The sequence below is a fragment of the Cebus imitator genome, unplaced genomic scaffold (genome assembly GCF_001604975.1).
Source record: "Cebus imitator isolate Cc_AM_T3 unplaced genomic scaffold, Cebus_imitator-1.0 Scaffold159, whole genome shotgun sequence".
NCBI lineage: Eukaryota > Metazoa > Chordata > Mammalia > Primates > Cebidae > Cebus > Cebus imitator.
Window position 1 is genome coordinate 1,847,708 of NW_016107474.1, and position 25,275 is coordinate 1,872,982.

The 25,275-nt window shown below is 51.9% G+C and overlaps 1 protein-coding gene across 2 annotated transcripts; it reads right to left on the reverse strand.

The window, feature by feature from the left end:
- Nucleotides 1-3,424: 3,424 nt before the first annotated feature.
- Nucleotides 3,425-23,520, reverse strand: KCNG4 (potassium voltage-gated channel modifier subfamily G member 4). Of its 2 annotated transcripts, none has more exons than XM_037743910.1 (3): nucleotides 23,125-23,520; nucleotides 19,899-20,637; nucleotides 3,425-6,400 (listed from the first exon to the last, which is right to left on the reverse strand). In XM_037743910.1, exons 1-3 carry the CDS (start codon nucleotides 23,313-23,315, stop codon nucleotides 5,597-5,599), a joined length of 1,734 nt encoding a protein of 577 aa, XP_037599838.1. In that variant the 5' UTR covers nucleotides 23,316-23,520; the 3' UTR covers nucleotides 3,425-5,596. The 2 variants fall into 2 exon arrangements, with proteins under 2 accessions (XP_037599838.1, XP_017399106.1); XM_017543617.2 differs by having other exon boundaries at nucleotides 19,899-20,695; nucleotides 23,125-23,216.
- Nucleotides 23,521-25,275: the final 1,755 nt, after the last annotated feature.

A 25,275-nucleotide genomic window follows, 5' to 3' on the forward strand; every position in this document is an offset into this window, starting at 1 on the left:
ACTTTGGGAGGCTGAGGCAGGAGGACTGCTTGAGCCTAGGAGTTTGAGATCTGCCTGGGAAACCTAGTGAGACCCCATTTCTAAAAAAAGTAAAAAAAAATTAGCCAGGCAAGGTGGTACATACCTGTGGTCCCAGCTACTCCCCACTGCCTCCTGGGGAGGCAGGAGGATTGCCTGAGCCCAGGAGGTCAGGCTGCAGTGAGTTATGATTGCACCACTACACTCCAGCCTGGGCAACAGAGCAAGACCTTGTCTCAAAAAAAAAATCAATTAATTAATCAGAGCTAAAGGGGCAACTAGAAAGCAGAGGACCGTGATATGGGGACCTTACTTTCAAATGGTTCAGTAAACATATTATTAACGCTACCGTGTAGATATGACAAAAATGTAGACGGAGCAAAGGAGAAAGCAGACGGACAAAATGCAAAAAAAAAAAAAAAGTGCCGTTCAGGTGTTTTATGCACTGTTTTTGTTCTTGCGACTTTTTTGGGGCTTGACGTATTTTCCGAGTAAAATGTTACAAAATCAATTGCTCGGCAACAGTGAATCTTTCAGTAGGTGATTCCCAAGATGTCACTGTGAGGAAGAGGAGGGAGGGAGCTTCATACGCTGCTGGAGAGAGGCCTCTGAGTGTGTGCAGCCAGGTAGCCAGGCGCTTCCAAAATGAGGCCTCACGCCAAGGTGGGTGGATTACTTGAGGTCAGCAGTTTGAGATCAGCCTGGCCAACAACAAGGTGAAACCCCATCTCTACTAAAAATATAAAAATTAACTGGGCATGGCGGCAGATGCCTATAATCCTAGCTCCTTGGGAGGTAGAGGCGGGAGGCAGAGGTTTGTAGTGAGCCGAGATCGTACCACTGCACGCTAGCCTGGGTGACAGCGAGACTGTCTCAAAAAAAAAAAAAAAAAAAAAAAATGAGGCCTCATGGTCGGTGAGGTACCCTGGTGGGGTGGGCGGGTGGTGGAAAGAGATCTCAGTGAACTTATGTTCAAACTTGGACTACTTGCCAATTTTTGCCAAGGGCGCAATTTTGGGGCCAGTGAAGGGACAGAGTCTGTTTTTCTTTCTCATCTCTCTCCTTGTTCTTATCTGCCCCTGTCCATGGTATACACTGCGGCAATGGGCCCTATTTCCCATAATCAGAGACTGTCCAAGCTGGGAAGCACTTGAATCTTCCCGTCTAACCTCTCTCTGGGATAAATGAGAAAATGAAAGTCTGGCAAAATTAATTTCTTTGTGTAACTTTGTGTTACATAAAGTACCTGGGGCACCCCAAGGCATCTGCTCAGGACAGCGTGGTATAAAGTGTTGTTACAATCTCGAGTATTTTCATCGAAGGCTTGGACACTGTTTTAGATGAGCCTCAGAGCAGCAGCATGACAGAGTGTTCTGCTGGGAACTGGGATACTTGGATCTAACTAGATGAGCTGGCTGGGTGGCCTTGGGTTGGTGGCCCTCCCTCTCTGAGATACAATCTCTCCATTTTTTTTTTTTTTTTTGAGACAGGGTCTCACTCCATTGCCCATGCTGGTGCCATCATCACTCACTGCAGCCTCGACCTCCCAGGCTCAGGTGATCCTCCCACCTCAGCCTCCCTAGTAGTCAGAACTATAGGCATGCGCCACCACACCTGGCTAATGTTTGTATTTTTTTGTAGAGACGGCGTTTTGCCACGTTGCCCAGGCTGGTCTTATGCTCCTGGGCTCAAGCGATCTGCCCACCTCAGCCTCCCATGGTGTTGTGATTACAGGCATGAGCCACGGTGCTAGGCTTAATCTCTCCATTTTAAAATGAGGGAGTTGATTTACTTAAGAATTTTTTATCCTTCTGGAGGGGTCATTGAGTCCATTGATAATCTGATGGAATCACTGGGCACTTTGCACTGTGAAATGCATATCATCTGCAGAGGTGCACGGGCCCCTCATTGCAAACTCCCTGCTTGGATCTACTGTCTTCCAATGGAACTTCCTGTTACCATATTCTAAAGTCCTAATGCCATTGAAATAGACTCCATAAGGCCCCAGTACAATCTTGTATCCCTTTCACGCCACTGAAGAATTAATTCATCCTTCCCCAGCTTGCTTCTTGGGCTGAACTCTGTCTGGCTTAGGACACACTGAGCCAGAGTTTCCCAGTTACCTCTGGCAGCCACATCTGCAATACAACATGAAAATGGCTTGCAGTCAAGGGCCATTTTCTCTCTGCCTTCAGCTGGAAAATGTCCACCTTTGGCTCCAGTTATGCCCATTGGCCTCAGAGAAAACAAGCCCTTCTGGGTAACATAAGGGACCTTTCAGCCAATGGGGCGAAGAAACTGCCTGTCAATTTGCTTGTCAGTTTCACCCCATTCAGTCAGCTCCAAGGAAAGGCGGCTCGGCAAGGCTAGACTAAAATAATTTAGACACATCTCCTGGGACATTACCAGGGAGAAAAAATAGAGTGTTTAATTAAGCCCCACATGCGAGCAATCAGTTCCAATTTTCTACAGCTAGTTTAGCAGAGAATCTCAACTGGGCAAACATTAAGACACTATAGAATCTTGTAATGTTGGTGATGCTTCACCTAATGTTGTTTTAAACTTTTCTTTTAGCACTGGCACACTTTGGTGAAGTCGCCTGGTAGGTGAAGCAGAGGAGAAGGGAGATGACTGGGGAGAAGCCAGTTGCAGGGATGGGCAGAGCTGTCATTAAGAAGTTTTGCACCAGGCATGCAGCACAAAAAATGTCTTCAGTGAGAAGGCAGGGCAGATGTGGGGGGCTGATGTGGGTCCCAGACCTTCCAGGGAGGAAGTTGAGGCTGTCTCTGGTTCCAGAGTGAGCTTACCACCCAGTTCAAAGGGCTAGGGTGGACACTGACTGGAAGGGGAGGAGACTGGGGATTTGCACGTTGTTTTCAACATCATTATTTCCGAACGTTTTGCCCCAGGAGCCAGAGCTCTGCCTGCTTTGCTGCCAGTCTTCTTCATCTTCAGAACAATCCCTGAGCTTGCTTTGTGGAACCCAGGTCAGAACACCACAGATCTAGCCTAACACCTGCCTGCAGCTGACTGAGGTGGTGGCGGCCTGCTGAGGCCACACAGAGAGTGAAGACACTGGGTTTCAGCCAGTGCCCAAGTCATCTAGCCCCTAAAGTGGGAAGCTTTGTTCTTTTACTATTTTACCTAAGAGTAGTTATTAAAATGTTACTCTTGCTGGGCACGGTGGCTGATGCCTATAATTCCAGCACTTTGGGAGTAGCCAAGGTGGGCAGATCACCTGGGGTCAGGAGTTCGAGACCAGCCTGGCCAACATGGTGAAACCCATTCTCTACTAAAAATACAAAATTAGCTGGGCGTGGTGGTGGGCACCTGTATTCCCAGCTATTCGGGAGGCTGAGGCAGGAGAATCGCTTGAACCCAGGAGGCAGAGGTTGCAGTAAGCCAAGATCAAGCCACTGTACTCCAGCCTGGGGGACAGAGCGAGACTCTGTCTCCAAATAAATAAATAAATAAATGTTAGTCTAGAATAGAGACTTCTATGGCTACTGTCCAAGGTGCCCGTGACATGAAGTTTCCACCGAATGTTTATAGGAATCTTGCTGCCACTTTGTGGAGTGAAGTAGTCATCTAGGCTGGGGATTTTATAGGGTGCAGGGGCTTTCCTTGTCTCATGGCCACTGGACCACTATGTCACCCGGTGACATGTCAACTTGGGAAAGATGAGGGTCTAAAAGAATGGGGACATGTGCCCACATCAGTTGGGGGGACATCTGGAGGACTCCAAGGAAAGGTGGGCTCCCCAGGAGGCCAAGGCTCCCTGGAAGCTAGATGCTGGTTCAGGGCGCTTCCTGGGCCAGAGCCCTTTGCCACACTGTTGCCTGGCATTACCATCAGCCAAGGACTGTGACTGCACACAGCAGGACATTGTGAAAAACTAACAGAATGAATGAACACCGAGGAACTTGTTACCAGTGGTAAAATGCCGACCGCTCTTACATACATTTCATCAGATTGGCAGGGCCCAAACCACTTTGCTGTCCCATTTGGATCTTGTGCACATTCTCCAGGGGTCTTACAGCCAACAGCAAACGCTTGTGTGGCCATGTCACTCCTGGGAAGTGCCATCAGTACATCTCCCAGGTGTGTTTTGCTGGGAGATGCCAGGATCTGACAAAACCGTGCACAATTTGTACCATGAAGGAGGGAGGGCTGTCTTTCCTGAGTGGCTCAGTGGTTCCTCATCCCAAACTAGGCTTCTCACGCCCAATCCAGCCTCGTCATCTCCCTAACCCACAGCCTGTGCCCATCACTCTGTCCTCCATAAAGCATTCAAGGCCCATGCTGTCTCATCCCAACCCACCTGTTCAGCTTTGTCTCCCAAAATACCCCTCTACTCTCCAGCCCTGCCCATGTCTCTGCAAAGCTTCTGGGAGCCCACTGCTTGAAAGGCATTGCTCCTTCCTGCCTGCCCTCAGAATATGCTGCATTATCTCCAGTGATTCAGATCTCTGACTGCCTCCTCCCCTGGATGCAAAGGGCAGACTCTGTTCACAGGTAAATGGACAAATAAACAAATGCATTGAGATGTGAGCTAAGAATGTCTATCCTCTGGCATGGAGAAGCCTCGTGTGGGAATCCAGCAAGGCACAGACCCTACATTTCCCTTTGTTTCTGCACCAAAGCTACACAGAGTCCATGGGGGCTCAGCTGAGGATGAAAAGCCAAGGTACCCGGCAGTGTGGGAGGAACCAGCAGCAGGAACAATCTTCTCGAGGGACAATGTGGACCCCAAAAGAGTTCATCTCTGTCAAGGCTAAGGACTGGATAACTGGAGAACATCACACCAAGAGTCCAGGCGGCCAAGGAGGGCTTGGCTGTCCTGGAAAGTAGGTTTCTGCCCAGGTCCCAGGTCCCAGGCATGCCGGGGGATGCCTGCTCCTTCTTGAGCTCCAGGTAGGGGATGGCAGGCTTGAGGGTACCAGCTTCAACATGGGATTCACTGCAGAAAGGCCAATTCTACCTTCTTAGCTACAAGCTTTCAGAGCTGGCAGGGAGGGAGCTGCATTAGGGAAATAGCCCTGGTGGTGGTAACCCGAAGGAGAAGATATTGATTCCTCCAGAGCCCGTGGAAGGGTTGGGTGGGGAGATCTGATCAGAGGGGTTTGCAGTGATTGGACCTTCGATTTCTGGTGGTGGCATGCCCCAGGAAAGAGGGTCTTAGGGAAATAATGAAACTCTGTAGGCTCAGTATGGAAATACCCATGGTTACCAGTTCTGTGGGCATGCAGAACCCAGCCTGGGATGTTAAAGCCTCTGCTGAGAAGGAAAAGAGAATGAAGGTAGACAGAGCTACTCCTGCAAGATTGGACATGCTCAGTAGATGGGCAGAGAGAGAGGAAAAGGCAGCAGGCTGGATACAGTCAGCCTGGGGCATTGGGGCCCCGAGGGGCAAGGATCACAAAGACACACAGCCTCTGTGGCCTTATGCCCCTCCAGCTTTGGGAGTCTTCCCAAGCGCTCTAGAAACACCACTAGGTGGTCTATGTGGGGTACCCTTGAGCGTGTTTCAGGCAGGGCGATGGGTTGAGGTTACCATGTAGTCACAGGGGGTGCTGAGTTACATGTGCATGATAGGCAAGGCCGGGCCCTCCAGGATCAGGTCGTTGACATCGTTCATGAGCTCATGTTCACCAGCCATGTGGGGGTCCAGGAGTTCACGTTCACTGGTTGGGCCAGTGTTTTGGAGGTGGCGGAGACGGGTCTGAAGCTGCTCCTGCTCCTTCTTGAGCTCCAGGTAGGAGTGGGAGAAGGTGTGGAAGATGGATGTGGCCGGGAAGGCCATGATGAGGATCCCACTCAGGATGCTGCTGAGGGCCACCATCTGGCCCGGCACACTGCGGGGCACCATGTCCCCATAGCCCACCGTTGTCATGGAGATGATGGCCCACCAATAGGAGGCGGGGATGCTGGTGAACTCCAGCACCCGCCCGGACTCCTTCTCGGCCACGTAGACCAAAGGGGAGAAGAGGGTGACGGCCACGGCCAGGAAGAGAAGGAGCAGGCCGAACTCACGTGTGCAGCGGCGCACGGTGAGCCCCAGCGTCTGCAGCCCCAGCGAGTGGCGGGCCAGGCGCATCACGTAGAGGATGCGGAGTGCCCGCAGCACGCGCAGCACCAGCCCCACCTTCTCCAGGTAGGAGCTTCCGCTCGGCCTCTCGCCGTCCTCCGGGGGCTCTTCAGACACCGCCAGCGACACGTAGTATGGGGAGATGGCCAGGATGTCGATGATGTTCAGGGGCCCCTGGAAGAACTGACACTTGTCCTGGGCCTGGACGAACCGCAGGCAGAACTCCAGGGAGAACCAGGCCACGCAGACGGTCTCCACAATGAAAATGTAGTAGCACTTCCGAGAGCATTCACCCTGCGGGAAGAAGAGGCAACAACGTGGGGTAGAGAGTGGACCCGCAACAGCACCGGAAATGGGGGGACGCCCTCGTGCCTGCTGCGCTCTGTGCTGTAAACTTAGTTGTCCACCAGAACCTCCTTTCACGCAGTTTTCAAGTTGTGGCTGGTGTGCGGCAGATCGGCTGAGTCAGAGACGGTCCTCTCCAGCCTCCCTTGCAGCCAGGTGTGGCCAGATGACTCAGTCCTCACCTTCGGACTGGAAACAGAAGTGCTGTGAACCACCTCTGGATCCAACTCTTGCACACTCTTTCCATCCTTCCTGTGAGCCGGGACAGCACAGATGGGCCTGCAGCCCAGCTAAGAAGGGAGGATTGGACCAGCACCCCAGGGAAGGAGGGAACGTCAAGGTGGAAGAATCTGGAGTAAGAATTTTCTACTCACCTACATCCTCACCTTGGGACTACTGCACAGGAGAGGAATCTGGTTTAAAACTGTTGTAGGTTGGGTCTCTTTGTTACAGCTGCCAGCCTCTACCTGAATGATCTAAGTCCTCAGGGAACCATGCACTGCCTTCCTGCCATCACTTAAGCCGCAGAACAATGCTGTGAGCAGGCAGCGTGACCCCATTTGATGGCCCAGGATGTTGGTCACAGCAGTGAAGGGAGTCGCCGAGCTCACATACATAGGAGAGGCAGCAGGGTCTCTTAGCTACTTTTGGCTATTTTATGACTTCATGTTCTACCACCCCTCATTCTTTTAGCCAACAGAAATGTATTGAGGGCCTGCTTTGTGCCAGGCACTGTGCTCAACCCTGGTGTTCTGTGACTAGGCAAGCAGATATTGTTTCTTGGGGCTTGAAGGCTGGTGGGGCAGAGAGGGTTCCCCGGTCCCCAGGACAGCCCTTGGGATGTGTGATTGCTGCGGGATTCCAGCTGAGGAGTTGCAGCCGGGTGGGCGCCATTCTGTGTTGTTACTTTGTTCTTCCTCTGGAGTAGTTCAGGTTAGTCCCACCAGCCCTTCTGCCACTCAAAGTGTGGACCTTGAGCTGAAAGCATCAGCCTCCCCGAGGAGCTTGTTAGAAACCCATGCATCTCAGGCCACACCCCATCCCATAGAATCATATGCTGCAGTTAACAAGATCCACAGGTGACTCATGCAAATTGACGCTTGACAGGCACTGGTCTAGTGTGTGGTTCTCAACCTTGGCTACAAGTTAGAATCACGGGGGTTCCTTGAAACATTCTGGTGCCTGGGCCAGGTCCTCCCACGATTCTAATTTAATTAATCTAGGTTTGAACTGAGCAGTAAAATTTTCCAGAAGCCCCATGGATAATTCATATGTGGAGCCAGGGTAGAAAACTTTGCTATATTTTACACACACACATGCACGCGTGCACACACGCACGCACACACGGATGTGTATACGTGATGGATGAATGGATGAATGACCAAAGCAGCTTGTCTGTGTGAAAGGCAAGATGTTGACAACCACAGTTTTCTTTGGATTAAAATGCTCTGAAGTGGAAAAAAATTATTTCCAGTGCCCACAGAAATCATAAATTGAAATGTTTTTTATGTCGGCTGCTAGAGAAAGAGAAACAGGCTGAACCATGCCAGTCTCTACTGGCCTGTCCAGGCAGGGTGACTTTCTGGCTTGACTTCTGTCTGATCTGTCGCAGAGGTGGGAGTCAGAGGCAGCACTGCCAAGGGGTGGAGTCCAGAGTGTTCCAAGCTCTTCATTGGAAGGTGAAGCCCAGAGAGGGGCAGTGGCCACTGCAAAGTCACACAGCAAGTTTGTGGCAAGACTGGAGAATCAGGAGCTGTCTGTGCCCTACCAGCCTTCAAGCCCCGCCGAAACCGTGTCTGGTTACCTAGGTACAATACTCCCAGAGCCTAGTGCAGTTTTAAAGCCCATTGACTTGGGCAAGTTATTTGTCTACTCTGGACTTTCAGTTGTCTAACTTCCGAAGGGCTGTTGTGATGAAGGGAAGTTACGCACATAAAGCCATTGGCAGCACGGTGCCCCTGGCAGGCGCAGCATGCACGGCGGCCATTTTAACAACATCCTGCCCTGGCCATGGGCCAGTCTGCCTGGTCAGCGTAAGGGCAGCAATGCCTTCTTCCTATTGCTGGATATGATAGGAAGATGAGGGGATTCTCCAACCCACGGAGAGGTCTTTGCCACAACTACCCAGGGTTTGCTTCAGGATCTTGAAGGTTTCAGAAATTTTGGGTTCTGATTTCCCCAACCCTGCTACAGACTTGCTGTGTGACTTTGCAGTGGCCACTGGCCCTCTCTGTGCTTCACTTTCCAATACAGAGTTTGGAACAGAATTGGTATTTCTCAAAGCTGATTTGGAAACCCTGGCACCGGAAGCCCCCAAGGTGCTTGTTGTAAACACAGATTCTTGGGCTCCCATCACAAAATCCAAACCTTAGGGTGGGGCCTGGGAATGTGCTTTTTTGGCAGACCCCCCCCATTCACTCTGAGGCACCTGGAAGTTTTTCAGACTCTGGGCTAGAGTCTCCCCACAAGGCCTCTCTCTTTGCAGATACTCTGGGAGTTTTTCCCTAAGCTTAAAAGACTTGTAGCCTGGGAAGAACTTTGTCAAACCGATGACCCAGTAGCTCAGGAAGGTGACTCCTGAGAGGCCGAGAAGGCTGTGCCGGGTCCTCCCTCTGCCTGTGGGGCTGCGTTTGGACACTGAAGCCATGCACACCAGCTCCTCCCCGCCACGGCCTGGCCCTCGGGCCACCTCTCTGGACGGCAGCAAGGGCTCTGCTCTGCCCGCCACGGCACCTGCACCAGTCTCTGCTCCATCTTAAATCCAGCCTCGCAGCGCTGGTCCCTCAGAAATGCCTGCATCTGCAGCCAGCATTGGGCAGAGGAAATAATTCCCAGCTCAGCAAATATCCCAAGAAAAAAGAAAAAGGGAAAAGAAGGAAAGAAAAAAGTTATCCTTTCTGCCTTTGTGGAAGTTCTGTGCTTAAACCCAGGAGTTCCAGGACCTAGAAACCTCTGGGCCCGGGCATACTGGGATGGTCGGTCACCCTTTTCCTAGCCCTTGTCATGGGCAGAGCGAGGTGTGTTCTGGCTCCTTCCTGCAGGGAAGAAGAGTGAGTGTCGGCCTGGAGAAGGCCCAGGGCATGAGTGATGAAACGGCATGCAGGGACCCCACAGGCAAGGTGTGGGGCAAAGCAAGCCGGGTGTACTGCACGTTTCTTTTGCGGGAAGCAAGAGAACAGGCAGCCTTGTCTCGTCTAAGGTGCACAAAGCGATCAGAACAGCGGCTGCCTCTGGGTAGTGTAGGGATCATCTGTGAAGTGCCACCAGGGAGCTTTCTGGGGTCATGGAAATATTCTATACCCACTGGGGAGAGGCTGACACAGGTGCATCTGTTTAGTAAATTCTACACCTGAGCTTTGTGCATTTGAGGGTATGTACGTTTTACCTGTAAAACTGTAAAAGGAAAATAATAACAAATGATGATAATAAGTGATTGAGGTGGAGAGGAGGTGGAAAGAGAGAGGAAACAAGAATGTTAGGACATTGGCTGAGCACGATGGGTCACACCTGTGGTCCCAGCTACTCGGGAGGCTGAGGCAGGAGAATCGCTTGAATCCAGGAAGCGGAGGTTGCAGTGAGCCAAGACTGCGCCACTGCACTCCAGCCTGGGTGACAGAGTGAGACGCAGTCTCAGAAAAGAAAAAGAAAGAGTGGCAGAATATTGACCATGGTGTGTAGCTGACTCATGGTTTCCCAGGGGTTCCTTATACTATTTACTTTGTAAATGTCTGAAATTTTCCATAATGAAAAGTTAAAAAAACAAAAAGGAAAATCTAAACCACAATAAGACACAGTTTGACCTCCACTAGGATGGCTAGGATCATAAAGACAGACAATAACCAAGTGTTGGTGGGATTGTGGAGAAATCGGAACCCATGTTCACAGCTGGTGGGGATGTAAAGTGGGGCAGTGGCAGTGGAGAGAGTGTGGAAGGTCCTCATAAGGTTAAACAGAGTTACTATGCAACCCCGCCGTTCCACTCCGGGTGCATAGCTCAGACAAATGAAAACGTATGTCCACACAAAAACTTGTACACAGGCCGGGTGTGGTGGCTCATGCCTGTAATCCCAGTACTTTGGGAGGCAGAGATGGGTGGATCACCTGAGGTCAGGAGTTTGAGACCAGCCTGGACAACATGGTAAAACCCCGTTTCTACTAAAAATACAAAATTATCCAGGCCTGGTGGTGGCCGCCTGTAGTCCCAACTACTCAGGAGGCTGAGGCAGGAGAATTGCCTGAACCCTGGAAGCAGAGGTTGCAGTGGGCTGAGATCGTGCCACTGCACTGCAGCCTGGTGACAGAGCTAGACTTTGTCTCAAAAAACAAAACAAAACCAAAAACTTGTACTCAAGTGCATGGTAGTATTATTCATAATGGCTCCAAAGTAGAAACCACCTAAACATTCATAAACTGATGAGTGAATACATAAACTGTGGAAATTCACACAGTGGAGTAGTAGTCAGCTGTAAAAAGGAATGGGCTAAACCATGCTACATGGATGCATCTTGAAAACATGATGCTGAGTGGAAGAAGCCAGACACAAACACCACATGTTGGCTGATTCCATTTATGTGAAATGTCCGGGGCAAGCAGATCTACAGAGGCAGAAGCAGAGGGGTGGCTGTCAGCGGCTGGATGGAGGGGAGGTGGCTGCTAGTGGTTGTGGGAATCAGGTCGTGGTGATGGCTGCACAGCTCCGTGATTGTACTGAACACCACCGACTTGTGCCCGTTAAAACGGCATATACTGAGGTGTGGGGGTTACAGTCTGAGTCTGAGCTGGCAGAGTAGTCCTGGGGGAGGCAGAAGGCAGTGGTAGTGGGGTCCCACAGCCTGGCCCGCGCAGCAGCAGGGTGGGGCTTCCTGAGGGCAAAGCCACTGTGGGGAGAGGAGGGTCCTGCAGGTGCAGCAGGCCGGGTCTCATCTGGGAGGAGCTCAGGGCCCGCAGTCTTGACCTTGGAGACTGGCTTGCCCCTCTGCCCCTTTCAGCAACTCCTGCTAGCCCCACTTTGGAATGTGGCCACCCCTCGCTTGAGCAGCTCCTGAGTCAGGGCTGGTGCATTCCGCAGCTCGGCACCCCTCGCTCCCCTGCCTCCTGCTGTGCATTCACCATTTGCTCCTGGGCCCTGGCCTGAGGCCCCCGGCTGTTTCCTCTGAGGCTCTCCTGGGCCTGGATGTGCTGACTCCTCTCCCCGCTCCTTTAGCTACTTCTCTCCTGGCCAGCCGTGCCCTCTGCCACCTTCCCCTCCTCTGCTCCCCTTCCAGGCCCTCCTCCCCAGGTCCCCCCTCCCTCCCACTCCTAGCAGCTGTCCCCACTTCCCAACCCTGGGACACAGGGGCTCCAAGAGTGTTGGAACCAACCGAAGGGGTCGGGTCAGCCCCATCAAAGGACCTGGCGATCAGTCATTTCTCTGAAGATGTCTTCCCCTCTGTGAGACGAGAGGGTGACTCTCATCCGGCGGGGCCATCGTGGGCACGGGGGAGACCCTGCTCAGGAACAGCACGGTATAGGAACTTCCCAAATCTCTGTTGCTTCTCTTCCTCCTCGGTCCACTCCCAGGCCCTGCAGCTGACCCGTCATGGTCTCACCTTCACTTTGGGCGGGTTGGACAGCTGACCTCTCTTTTAGAGGTCCCAGCAAATTCTTGTTAGAAAGAAGCTGCCACTGGGCTGGGCGCCGTGGCTTATGCCTGGAATCCCAGCACTTCAGGAGGCTGAAGTGGGCAGATCACTTGAGGCCAGGAGTTTGGGACCAGCCTGGCCAGCATGGGAAAACCCTGTCTCTACTGAAAATACAAAAATTAGCCAGGTGTGGTGGTGCACGCCTGTAATCCCAGCTACTTCGGAGGCTGAGGCAGGAGAATCGCTTGAACCCAGGAGGTTGGAGGAGAGCCGAAATGGTACCACTGCACTCCAGCCTGGGCAACAGAGCAGGCCCGTAAAAAAAAAAAAAAAAAAAAAAAGAAAGAAGCCGACGCCACTGAGGGAGTGTTATGAACTTAGGTGTTGTCGGGCAAGTTATATAAATCCTTGGGCCCCAGTTTTCTGATCTGTAGAATGGGATTGCAGTGAGGATTAAATAGGAAGCAGGGAAATGACTAGCACAGGAGTCTAAGAAGCATCCACCGACTCTGAATCGCACAGTGGTTCTCCTCGTGCAGAGAGGGCGGGCTTCCATCCCACGGCCTCTGTGCTGGTGTCACCGCAGCAGTCAGTGAAGTAGAGACCTAGGGACCCTCCTAGTTTCCAGCACAGGCCCAGCCCACAGGGGCCCTTCCTGAGCGACTCGTGAATAAGTCTGGGTGGCGGCACCTGCACTGGGCATTTGCGGGGGGCTGGGAGTTGGACCCGTGGAGGCGAGGGGGGTGTGAGCAGGCAGAGGAGACAGTGTCACCTGCAGAGCCTCAGGGAGGACTCAGGCCAGGAAACAGGGAATACTGCTTCTTGGCCGGGACATAGGAAGAGACGCAGCTGCAGAAAAAAAAATAAATAAAAAAGAAACCACACTAGGATAAGAAGCGTTTGCTAGATCACTTACCACATGCTACCGAACGCAGAGAAGCTACAGAGAGCAGGCCAGCTCTCTAGGAAGCTGATTCATGGGCTGAGAAGGGGACGGAGGAGGAGGCAGGAGCTGGCTCTCGCACGGGGCTTCTTACTAAAGGGCGAGGAGGCAGGGAGGTGGAAATGGCAGCCCGAAAGGTCAGCTGCATCCTGGGGAGGGGCCCCAAGAGTCCTACCTGGTCTTTTAAATGTGGGCCGGGTACGTTGGCTCACGCCTGTAATCCCAGCACTTTGGGAGGCCAAGGCGGGTGGATCACCTAGGTCAGGAGTTCAAAATCAGCCTGGGGAACATTGCAAAACCTCGACTGTACTAAAAATACAAAAATTGGCCGGGCGCGGTGGCTCACACCTGTAATCCCAGCACTTTGGGAGGCCGAGGCGGGTGGATCACAAGGTCAAGAGATCGAGACCATCCTGGTCAACACGGTGAAACCCCGTCTCTACTAAAAAAAAAACTACAAAAAATTAGCTGGGCATGGTGGTGCGTGCCTGTAATCCCAACTACTCAGGAGGCTGAGGCAGGAGAATTGCCTGAACCCAGGAGGCGGAGGCTGCAGTGAACCGAGATCGCACCATTGCACTCCAGCCTGGGTAATGAGAGTGAAACTCCGTCTCAAAAAAAAAAAAAAAAATTAGCTGTGTGTGGTGGTAGGTGCCTGTAGTCCCAGCTACTCGGGAGGCTGAGGCAGGAGAATCGCTTGAACCTGGGAGGTGGAGGCTGCAATGAGCTGAGATCATGTCACCGCACTCTAGCCTGGGAGACAGAGCGAAACTCTGTCTCAAAAACAAAACAAAAAACAACCTCTAAAAACCTCTCTCTCTGCCTGCCTTCCCCAGCCCTCCACCTTGGTAAGATGCTGCACTGTCTACAGTACAGGATGAGAGGGAGGGCGAGGACCTAAGAGCCTGCTCGGTAACCCCACCGTGGTTCTGCAGAGATATCACCAAGGGCACCTTACTCGGTTGCCCTCGGGTGTGCATGTCCCTTTGGCAATATCCCTGAAAGCCCCAGGCAGTACTTCGGGGCAGGAGTAGCACCTAAGGTGGGAGGAGAACCGTGGGAAGGCTGGCAGGGCTGGTCACAAAAGTGGCGAGTGCCCACGCTTCTCTCACCAGGTCTCCAGCCAGAGCAGGCCCTCAGAAAAGACACACTGAAACCCACAGCAGAGGAGGAATGAGGGCAGACACTGGAAGGGGATAGAGAGGGTATCTGAGCCATCGGCTTCTGAATTGCCCATTGCTGTTGAGATTGGAGGGAGCCAGGGACAGAGGCGGTGAGCAGAGCAGGGGAGCAGGTGCAGGGGTCTGAGTCCAGCCCCAAGGAGGGTGGAAACAGTAGGCGTCCACTCTGTGTTGGCGCCTGCTATACGGGCTCTCATTCAGTCCTCAGAGCTGCCCTCTGAATGGTGTTATGGTTGCCCTCTTTGATAGGTGAGGAAATGGAGGCACAGAGAAAGAAAAGGACTGGTCCAAGGGCAGAGCCAGGTATTTGCAGAGCTGGGACTCAACCCAGGACTAGCACACTAAAGATGCTGCCCTTTCCAGACCTCATACCATCTACAGTGGCTGGGATGTCTTGGTAGCAGGAAAGAGGGAGAAACACGGTCAGCTGCAGGTGGCCAGTGGTGTTCGGCCTGCCCTGGAGGGAGGGAAAGGCAGAGCTGCCCAGCCAGGGCTGAAGCCACGTGGAGAGGGCGTGAGGGATGAATGGCAGGGACAGTGAAGGCAGAGGGAAAGAAAGAACGTGGGAAACTGCAGCAAACAGATCAGGACATGAGGCTGCAGGTGCCCAGGGCTAGAAGAATGCCAGGGACCAGTCAGCCTGTAAACTGGCAAGCCCAGACCAGCATTTCATGGGCAGGAGGCTGAGGTCCTGGGTGGATGTGACCTGCCCTGGATCTTCCAGTGCATCAAGTGAGAGTCAGCGTTGGGTGCAGTGGCTCATGGCTGTAATACCAGCATTTTGGGAGGCTGAGGTGGGCAGATCACCTGAGCTCAGGAGTTCGAGACCAGCCCGGCCAACATGGTAAATCCCTGACTCTGCTAAAATACAAAAATTAGCTGAGGATGGTAGCATGCTTCTGTAATCCGAGCTACTCGGGAGGCTGAGGCAAGAGAATTGCTTGAAGCCGGGAGGCGGAGGTTGCAGTGAGCCAAGATTGCGCCACTGCACTCTAGTCTGCGTGACAAGAGCAAAACTCTGTCTCAAAAAAAGAAAAAAGAGGGTCGGGACTAGATCTCGAATCCTGCCTATTGAAAGGGGCCTGTGTGGCAGCTGAGGGAACAGAATCCTCACTTTGTTTCTCAAGCCCATCTTGTCCCTTGGAGGTGGGGGTCGGTCTTTGGAGTGTGTCTTTCTGTCTTCAGCTGTCAACATGGAATAGGCCAGCTGTGCTAGATGGATAAACCAGTAGTGACATATACATACGGTGGAACAGTATTCGGCCATGAAGGGGGACAAAGGTCTGACACATGGCCCAGTGTGTGTGGACCTTGAAGACATGATGCTGAAAGCAGGAAGCCAGCCCCAGAAGACAACTCCTGGTGTGACTCCATTTCTATGAAATGTCCAGAGTAGGCTCATTCATGGAGCAAGAAAGCAGACGGCTGGTTGCCAGGGGCTAGCAGGAGAGGAAGGAGGAGAGATTGCCTAGTTGACACAGGGTTTTCCTTTGCAGTGCTGAGAAAAAGTTTTGGAACTAGGTAGAGGAGGTAGTGGCTGCAGAAGATTGTGATTATACTAAATGCCACTAAATTTGTTGCCTTTAAGATGGTCCATTTCATGTTATGTGAATGTCAACTCAGAAAAATAGAGCAGGGGGCTACAGTGTGGTGGCTCATGCCTGTAATCCTAGTACTTTGGGAGGCCGAGGTGGGAAAATCGCTTGAGCTGAGGAGTTTGAGATCAGCCTGGCCAACATGATGATGCGTGCCTGTGGTCCCAGCTACTCAGGAGGCTGAGGAGGGAGGATCACTTGAGTCTGGGAGGGAGAGGTTGCAGTAAGCTGAGATTGGGCCACTGTACTCGAGCTTAGGTGACAGAGTGAGACCCAGTCTAAAAAACAACAAAAAAAGCAGGGCTGCTCAGAATCTAAGCTCCAAGGAAATAAGAAAGTAAGAAATGTGTGTTCTCTCCAGCACCCAGAAGAATGGAATTCAGTGACTGTTGCTGAAGGAATTTTGGAAAGGATGAATGCTTGGTTTCCTGTTAACTACTACTGAATGAATGAGTGAATGAATGAATGAACGAATGAGGACCACAATGAGGGACGTTCACTGAGCACTTCTGTGTGTCGGCACTGTCCCAGCTGCTTTCTGTATCATATGACCCTTTGAGGGAAGCACTTAGAGCACCCCCATTTCACATATTAGGAAACTGAGGCCCAGGGAGGTTAAGTGATTTGACCAAGATCACTGCATTAGTCATGGGTGAGGCCAAGGTTCAGCCAGGGCTGGCCTGAGAGCTGTTTTACGACATCCGGCTGTCTCAGAAACACAGTGGCACCGAGGCTGAGGTGAAATGTTCCAGAATCGAAAGATAGGGGTGGGCATGGTGGCTCATGCCTGTAATCCTAGCACTTTGGGAGGCCAAGGCAGGTGGATTGCTTGAACTCAGGAGTTCGAGATCAGCGTGGGAAACATGGGAAACCCTGTCTCTTAGAAAAATACAAAAAACTAGCTGGGTGTGATGACGCACACCTGTAGTCCCAGCTACTTGGGGGCTGAGGTGGGAGAATCGTTTGAGCCCAGGAGATCTACGCTGCCGTGAGCTGCCAAGATCATGCCACTGCACGCTAGCCTGGGTGGCAAACTGAGACCCTGTCTCAAATTTAAAAAAAGAAACAGAGAGAGAGAGAGGGAGGGAGAGGGAGAGAAAGAGAGAGAGAGAGAAGTAAAGAAGGAAAGAAGAAAAGGAAAGGAGGAAGAAAGGAAGGAAGGAAGGAAAAGGAAAGAAAGAAAGATGATATCAGTGTCGTGTGGTCATATGGGGTCGGATTTTAGAGCCAATCAAAGGTGAGTTCAAATCTCAGCTCTGCCACTTACTGTGAGCTTAAGAAAGTGATAAAAAACTTCCCTGAGCCTCAGTTTCCTCATCTGTAAAATGGAGGCAGAAGTGATACTGAAGTCAGTCCATGATGTGAAATGCCAGCCTCCCGGGGGGCACTTAGGAAGCGTGGATTCTTTCATCCTTTTGGGGATGAGTCCCCCAGGGAAATCCACAACCTTAAAATCCAATGCCCCTTAGAAGAACTCAGGCACTGGCTTGGCCCTTCCTGTCTACACTGCCTCTTCCCTTCTCCATTGTAATTTTTTTTGAGATGCAGTTTTGTTCTTGTTGCCCAGGCTGGAGTGCAGTGGCAGAATCTCTCAGCTCACGGCAACCTTCATCCATGGGGTTAAGTGATTTTCCTGCCTCAGCATCCCGAGTAGGTAGGATTACAGGTGCCTGTCACCATGCCTGGCTAATTTTTTGTATTTTTTAGTAGAGAGGGGGTTTCGTCATGTTGTTCAGGCTGGTCTCGAACTGCTGACTTCAGGTGATCCACTCGCCTTGGCCTCCCAGACAGCTGGACTTACAGGCATGAACCACGGCGCTCGGCCTCCATTGTAATTTGCAATCTCGGGAATAGACCTTTTACTCCACTATCAGATTTACTACAAGGGACATTGCTATGAGAAGACAGAAAAAGAAAACGGAAAACCGCTTCCTGCCAATGCCCACCCGTTGCTTCTTTTTCTGATGGAGGAGTTCTGTGGGTTATATAGCTCTGGGGTCTGTCTCCACACCCCACCATTGTGACATTAATTCATCTGCACGGATGAATTAATGGGTCACAGGACATCTTCAGGGTCACGGGACGCTGGCCCCACACCCAGCAGGCACTGCCTGTGCCCAGAAGCAGCTGGCCCCTCTCAGACTGACATTCCCTGAGGGGAAATATGGAATAGAGAGCACGTGTGTCCAGGAAGAGGACATCATCCTCTTACGTAAATGGAAGGTCACAGTCTTGGAAGAACAAAGACTGCCCCGTCCTCAGCCTCCCTGCTCCCTGAATTATTATCTAAACAGGAACACACTCTCCCGGCTGCACCTCTGTCTGTCTCCAGGCAGCACACACAAAGGCGCTTTCACTAAGGAGAAAGCATAAGGATGTCGTGGCTGGGCCTGGGCAGAAATCTCTCTGATCCCAGGAGGAAACGTGGCTGGCTGCGTGATCCTTGGCTGAAACTTTGGGCTGCCCAGGTCTGCAGGCCCACCTCCCATCTCTAATTTCATTTTCTGAGTCACTGTTAAGCCGGGTCTGGGTTCATACCCTTCGTAATTTTCAAAGCATTAGGTTTTGAAAAAACTCTGCACAACTGAAACCCTGGCTCCTACACAACTGATCCCCTCTCTGGAAATCCCTAAGAGGAACAGGCTTGTGGGCGTCCGGGGGCCTTTCTTTATTAACTGGGATCGGGGCATCCTTGAGAAATGGGGTAGGAAAGTCGTTTGTTTTGTCTTAATCTTTTTACCGCAGAGTCTGTACATAAATATTCTGTGAGCGAGCAGGCTCTGAAATCACATGCTTTTATGCTATAGAATGAAAACATGCCTGTGATAGGACTTTCTGTCTTCTCCATGAGAAAACGAGCTGTTTAAAGATCCAGATATTTTGTAGGGTTTTTTTCTTTAGGGCAAAACGTTTGTAGGTCAGACAAGGCACATTTTATTCAACCTGTACTTATCCTACTGTGTGAGGCTTGGGCCGCTTCTCCGCTGAAGTCCTTTCTACCTGGCAAGTTCTCCAATCCTGTTGTCTTGACCTGGGACCTATCTTGAAGGAAAGGGAACTTAGCTGGGCTGGCAACTGTCCTGAACCAAACAGAGCATGCACCATCTTACATGTGTGTTTAGCTTCTCTCTCTGCTGATTATAAGGTGAGCTCCAGACGTTAGGATGATGGGGAGCCCTGGAGGAGCTCGATGCAGGAGAGGAGTGATGTTTTAAATCAGGAAACAATCCAGTTCTCTGTCTGAAGCTTTCCAATAACCCTCTCCGTAAAATGCTAGGTTCTTATATCGCTTCTCAGACCATCTGGTCCCTGGGCGGAGGCAGGGTGTCTCGGGGTCTCCCGTAACTCCCTGGAAAGGGGATGAAGTTGGGGGCAAGCCCTGGGGCGAGGCGGCTTACAAATCAGCTCATCTGTGGGTTTCCCATTCACTGACATTGGCCAAGACACTGAGCACTGCAGGGAAACTGAGGCCTGGGGACCTTTGCATCACTGGTGTCCTTACTATGCAGCTCCAATGAAAATAAATGTCCTGTCCCTCAGCTTCCTCATCTGAAAATGGAGTGGGGATGCCCAGGAGAACGTTAGCTCAAGAAGGCAGGGATTTGATGTTTCTGACCTGGTCTTAGGGCCTAGGGCACAGTGCTGTTTGGTAAACACGTGTTGAGTTCATTGGTGAGTGAACCTTCGTGGTGAGGTTACTCATTTCACAGAGCAGGAGACAGGCTCAGAGAGGAGATGGAGGGATTTGCCTATAGTCACCGAGTGGGGAGAGCTGGGAGAGGCAAGGCTGGGTCTGTCTGGCCTGCCAAGTCCACGTGTGGCTGAGAGCCACAGAGTGACTCCCATGATGAGCCTTAGGCCCTTTAGCCCTTGTAGGACAAAAAAAAAAAAAAAAAAAAAAAAAAAAAAAAAAAAAAAAAAAAAAAAAAAAATTAAAAGTGATCTTTTATGATTGATGGTCTAAAATGAATATAATCCACATTGGATAATATTCATTTTTTTCTTCTTATTTTAAAACACGAAGACATTTTCGTGGGCCCGGAAAAGACATCTCGGCCCAGGCACCCTGGCAGATGGAGCCATGGGGCCCCATCAGAGGCCACTCACCTTGTCCTCCTCCGCCCTGAGGTCGGGCATGGTGCTGACGCACAGGCTGACGGCAGTGGTGGCCACGAAGAGGATGGAGAGGCAAGCGAAGACCTTCCCGGGCAGCCCGGACTGCGGGTTTTCCACCATCTCGCGCAGGCGGTTCATGCAGAGGCCCCAGCGCGAGGACTGCGAGGCGGGGCGGCGGGCCCCCCTCCGCTGCCGCAGAGCGTCCTCCCGGTGCAGCTTGGCCAGCTCCTCCAGCTCCTCCAGCTTCCTCAGCAGCTTCCGCAGGCAGCACCTCTCCAGGTGGGCCTCCTCGATGCCCCAGTAGGCCAGCTCCTCCTGGAAGGACAGCGCGCACATCTCCTGCAGGAGCACCAGCTTCCCGGCCGCCAGGAAGCTCACGATCACCCCGAAGGCGCTGGGGCTCCTGTCGAAGAAGAACTCCTGGCTGTCCTCGTCGTAGTCGTCGCAGAGCTGCGCGATCTCCTCGTAGCTGCGGCAGAGCCGGAGTTTGCTCAGGCGGCTCAGCGGGAACTGATCTAGTGTGCTCCAGGGGAGGAGATACCTCCTGCCCCCCACGTTGATCAGGATCTCCTTCTTCAGGTCCACCGGGGAGGCTTCCAGGACGCCCACCTTCCGCACCCTGCGGTAGTAGAGGCCCTTGATGGACGGCGTCTCCACGGGGCTGGACAGGAGCTGACTCCACGGGCTGTGGGAGGCACAGTGGTGGTATCTGGGATGCAGGCCCCGGTCTCTGGAAGGCATGGGCATCGCTGAAGACCGCCCAGCAGGGAAGCGCTGGGTTCACCAGTCTGCCACGCAAGGGACAAAGAGCAAGAAAAAGGAGGGAAATCAGTCTTGGGGCAGAGAGTCCTGGATGTCACGAATGCAGATGTTCTTACACTTGCTTTCCTGCACCTGCATCTGCCTGGCTCTTTTTTTTTTTTTAAGATGGAGTCTCGCTCTGTCACCAGGCTGGAATGCAGCTGCAGGACCTTAGCTCACTACAACCTCTGCCTCCCAGGTTCAAGAAATTCTCCTGCCTCAGCTTCCTGAGTAGCTGGGACTGCAGGCGCACCACCACACCCAGCTAATTTTTGTATTTTTAGTAGAGATGGGGTTTCACCGTGTTGGCCAGGATGGTCTTGAACTCTTGACTTTGTGATCCACCTGCCTCAGCCTCCCAAAGTGCTGGAATTACAGGTGTGAGCCACTGCGCCCGGCTCGTTCTTTTAACCTTTAGTTCAAAACATATTTATTGGGCACCTACTATGTACTTGGGATATATCAGTGAACCAAACCCTTCCCTGGTGGAGCATCTACTGATATTTCAGAAGAATGTCTCCAAAACAGACATTGCATGGAATAGGACTTGAGTAATTGAGTCCTGAGCTGGACGAGTCAGAGTGGTGCCACTTCTGGGCTGTCTGATCTCAGATATGTGGCTTAGCCTCTCTGATCTCAGCATCATTCATTCAAATGACAAGACTTGTGCCAATCTTGCAAGGTACAGGTGATAAAAACAGAGCTTAACAGTGTAGGCTGTCGAGTTCACTGGCAGGGACCAATCCCTTACAGACTGCCAGTGCAGGTGGGTTACGCAGTCTCTCTGAGTTCTTTGCTTTATCTCTATGACTGGGGCAGTTTGAGTGCCCATATTGTAGGGCACGGCGAGGGTTATATGCAGTAATATACAAGAAAGCGTGTATTAATAACACTTCTAGATGCTTCTGACATGCCTGGCTTCCCCTAACTAATTTACCCCAACAGCCTCATGAGATAGACATAAGATCTCCATTTGACAGATGAGGAGCCCGAGGCACAGAAAGCTTGTGTGTCTTGCCCACTGTTTAGCAAGGACCTGGCATCAAGAAGGTTCAGCCAGGGTCTGTTATTAAAGGTATGAGGAGACCAGGAATGTGACCGTCCTTAGCACAGCATCTAAGCATCTAGGTCTCAGGAGGAACTCTGCCAGTCCCACTTAATCCCTCTGTTTGCTTACTCATTTGGGGAGGACTTTACTAGGAGGATGGAAGAGCATTGCATACTTGCAATCACAGTACTCCTCCATGTTCATTGCGTGTTTGCCTCAGCCAGCCTTGCTGTGTGACCTCTGGCTAGTTACTCCCCCTCTCTGGGCCTGTGGTCTTTTTTCTGCAGAATGAAGGAGGCTCCATGTGCCATGGTTCATGCTTATAATCCCAGAACTCTGGGAGGCCAAGGCAGGTGGATCATCTGAGGTCAGGAGTTCGAGACCAGCCTGGCCAACGAAACCCGGTCTCTACTAAAAATGCAAAAATTAGCTGGGTGTGGTGGCACATGCCTGTAGTCCCACTTACTCGGGAGGCTGAGGCGGGAGAATCACTTGAACCCGGGAGGCAGAGGTTGCAGTGAGCCGTGATTGCACCACTGCACTCCGGCCTGGGCAACAAGAGCAAGACTCCATCTCAAAAAGACAAAAAGAAATAAAGGGGCCTCTACTACTGCCTCCATTTCAGACCTATTTGAGTTGCTTGACTTAGCACAAGTGTTTTAGGTTTAGCCCATCCACACATTTAAAAAGCCCTTTCCACAGTATTTGTCACTTACAGGTCCTACAACCATTTCTTACACTATTCATTCTAGCTCGAGCCATTTCCAAAGCATCTGTAAGCTTACATTTTCAGAGGCACTCCACTCCAATCAAGAGAAAAACTCGGCAGCTGAATGGAAATCAAAGTTCCTCTCCGTTTCAGAGCCGGCTGGATTCCGGTGGATAGTGGAGAGTGAATCGCAGCCTGCTGCGCCCTTTTCCTCCCACACAACCTTCTGTGGTTCTGCATGCGTTACTTCACTCACAGAGGATGGCCAGAGAAGGATGAGGAGCCTGCAGAGAGAGGAGTATTTTGAAATCTGGGGAGTCCTTTGCAAGCTTCCTCATTTTCCCAGTACAAAAACGAAGACCCAGAGAGCTGAAGTAACTTGTCCAAGATCACACAGCAAATCCAAATCCAGCCCAGCACTCTGTCCCCCAGCCTGGGCTCCTTCCAGAGCCTGAAGACTGCCCTTTCTGCATTCACGGAATAAACCCAATTTTGATCTACACCTTCCCAAACAGCTGGCAAACAGCCCCTTCCAGAGCATGGGAAAGAAATTCACTCAAAACAGCATTTTTGCCAAGGGAGTTTAACAGCCTCAGCCCCCACCTCACCCTGCAACGCCCTGCAGCAAGTGCTAACTCTTCCCCTCAAGTTTCACTTACCCTCTCGTCTCAGGGAAACTGTTTCCAGCTGCTTCTGTGCCCGGCAAGGGGAGCCCATGTGTTGGTGCCCAGGGCAAGGACAGGCTTGTCGTGGAGATGAAGGCGAAGGAAACAATCCCACAAACAGCAGTTTCTGGCAGAGTTACTCTCCAGTCTTCCTTCCGTGCCTCCTCCAAAAGCCAGAAGTTCATTCATTCTGCATCTCTCTCTAGCAGCTGCAGAAGAGCCCTGGGGGATGGAGGTGGAATTTTTTTAAAAGGACCCAGAAGTCCCTTTCTTTTTGAGAGAGGAGGGTCTGGGGGTTCTTGCTGGGAGGGAGCCAGGGCAGCTGTGCTGCTTTAGCAACCGACTCTGCACTTCAGGTCTGACAGGGACAGCCAATGTGGCTGCCAGAGAAGTCAGTGGGGAGGATGGGAAGGGCTTAGAAATAATCTCTCCATCAGCCGGCAGCAGGAAGGAGCAGCAGTGGCGCTGCTCTGCCAACCTTACCTAGGAAGCAAGGGGAGCTGTCCGCCCACCCCCGCCACGGAGGAGTACAACTCGGGAGGGGCAGAGGGCAACCCGGGCCGGGCGTCTGCAGCTATCTGTCCCCAGGCACCCCAGAGGCTCTTAGGGTACGCTGATGATGGTGACAAGCTCAAGTTGAAGCGGCAGGAGGAACTTTTTGCTGTTTTTAACCAGCCCAGGCCTGGGATAGGTTCAGGCAGAAGCCTAGCCTCTGAGCCCTGGGTGGGAGTCGGGGCAGGGAGGCTACATTACGGAACAGGAATAGGAAGAGGTGTGAGCTTGGGATTCACATACGTACCTGATCCCAGCTCCTATGTGAAAGGCTGTGTGACCTTGGGGAGGTGAGTTAGTGCTTCTGAGCCTCAGTTGTCTTGTATGTAAGACATGGGAAGGAGAGAGCGTTCCGGGAAGGACAAATCAGAACCGTCAGTGCAAGCTCCTGATGCTTGGCTGGTTGGCTGGGTGAAGAGAAAGAGGCATCAGTCCAGGGCCTGGGTGTGAACTTGGACTCTGCACTGCTTGGCTGTGTGTCCTTGGTCAATCACTTCACCTCTCTGGGCCTTGAGTTTCTCAGCTAAATGAGGACAGTGAAACCAGTGATGGCTGCAGTTGCAAAACCAGCATCTTAGATGCTCATTATACGTTCACTGTTCTTCATCTTCTTAAGAGTGTTTGAAGCCCAGGCTCTTGGCTTCTGAATGTAAGTTATCTTCATCACTGTGTTTGATACTCGAGGCCCTGGGGGTCTGAGAGGAGGCTTGCTCAAGGTCACTTTGCTGGTTAGAACCATCACTTAGGCTGGGCATGGTGGCTCACGCATGTAATCTCAGCACTTTGGGAGGCTGAGGCAGGTGATTCACAAGGTCAGGAGTTTGAGACCAGCCTGGCCAACATAGTGAAACAACCCTGCCTCTACTAAAAATGCAAAAATTAGCTGGGCATGGTGGCGCGTGCCTGTAGTCCCAGCTAGTCAGGAGGCTGAGGCAGGAGAATAGCTTGAACCCAGGAGGCGGAGGTTGCGACGAGCCGAGATTGCGCCATTGCACTCCAGCCTGGGTGACAGAGTGAGACTCTGCCTCAAAGACAAAAAAAAAAAAAAAGAACTGTCACTTATCGGATGCTTGAGTTTTGATGTGAGGATGCAGGAGCTAGGGAGATTAGACAGTGAGCCTTCCACAGCTGCCTGCAAGGGGATGACAGGTGCTGCTGGCCTAGGTGTGCTCTCTGCGACCTTGGCAGGGGGGACAAATCCAGGAAGAGCGGAGAACTGACTTAATGGAGGTCCGTTTGGTGTCGTGATTTTCAAATGGTCTTGCTTGAAGCCCTAGGTCTCTGCAGAAATGATTGTGGGGCCTGGCCTGGGCGGCAACAACAGGGGGGACAAAACGATGACCCCTGGACCTGCTACCTGTGCCTCAGCCACGGCAGCTGCACTCTGCTGTGTTTCTATCATAAGACAGTGAGTGTAAGCCCAAAAAACGCTGTGGCCCAGCGTGGTCCAGTGTCCACAGAGAGCCACTCAAAGAGATCCCAGAGCACCTGCCATTTACAGAGAAGCTTCCCTCCTTTCCCCGACTCCTCTGTTCCTCACACCCACAGCTGCTCCAATGGTGCCGTGAGAAGAGACTTCAGAATTACCTTTCC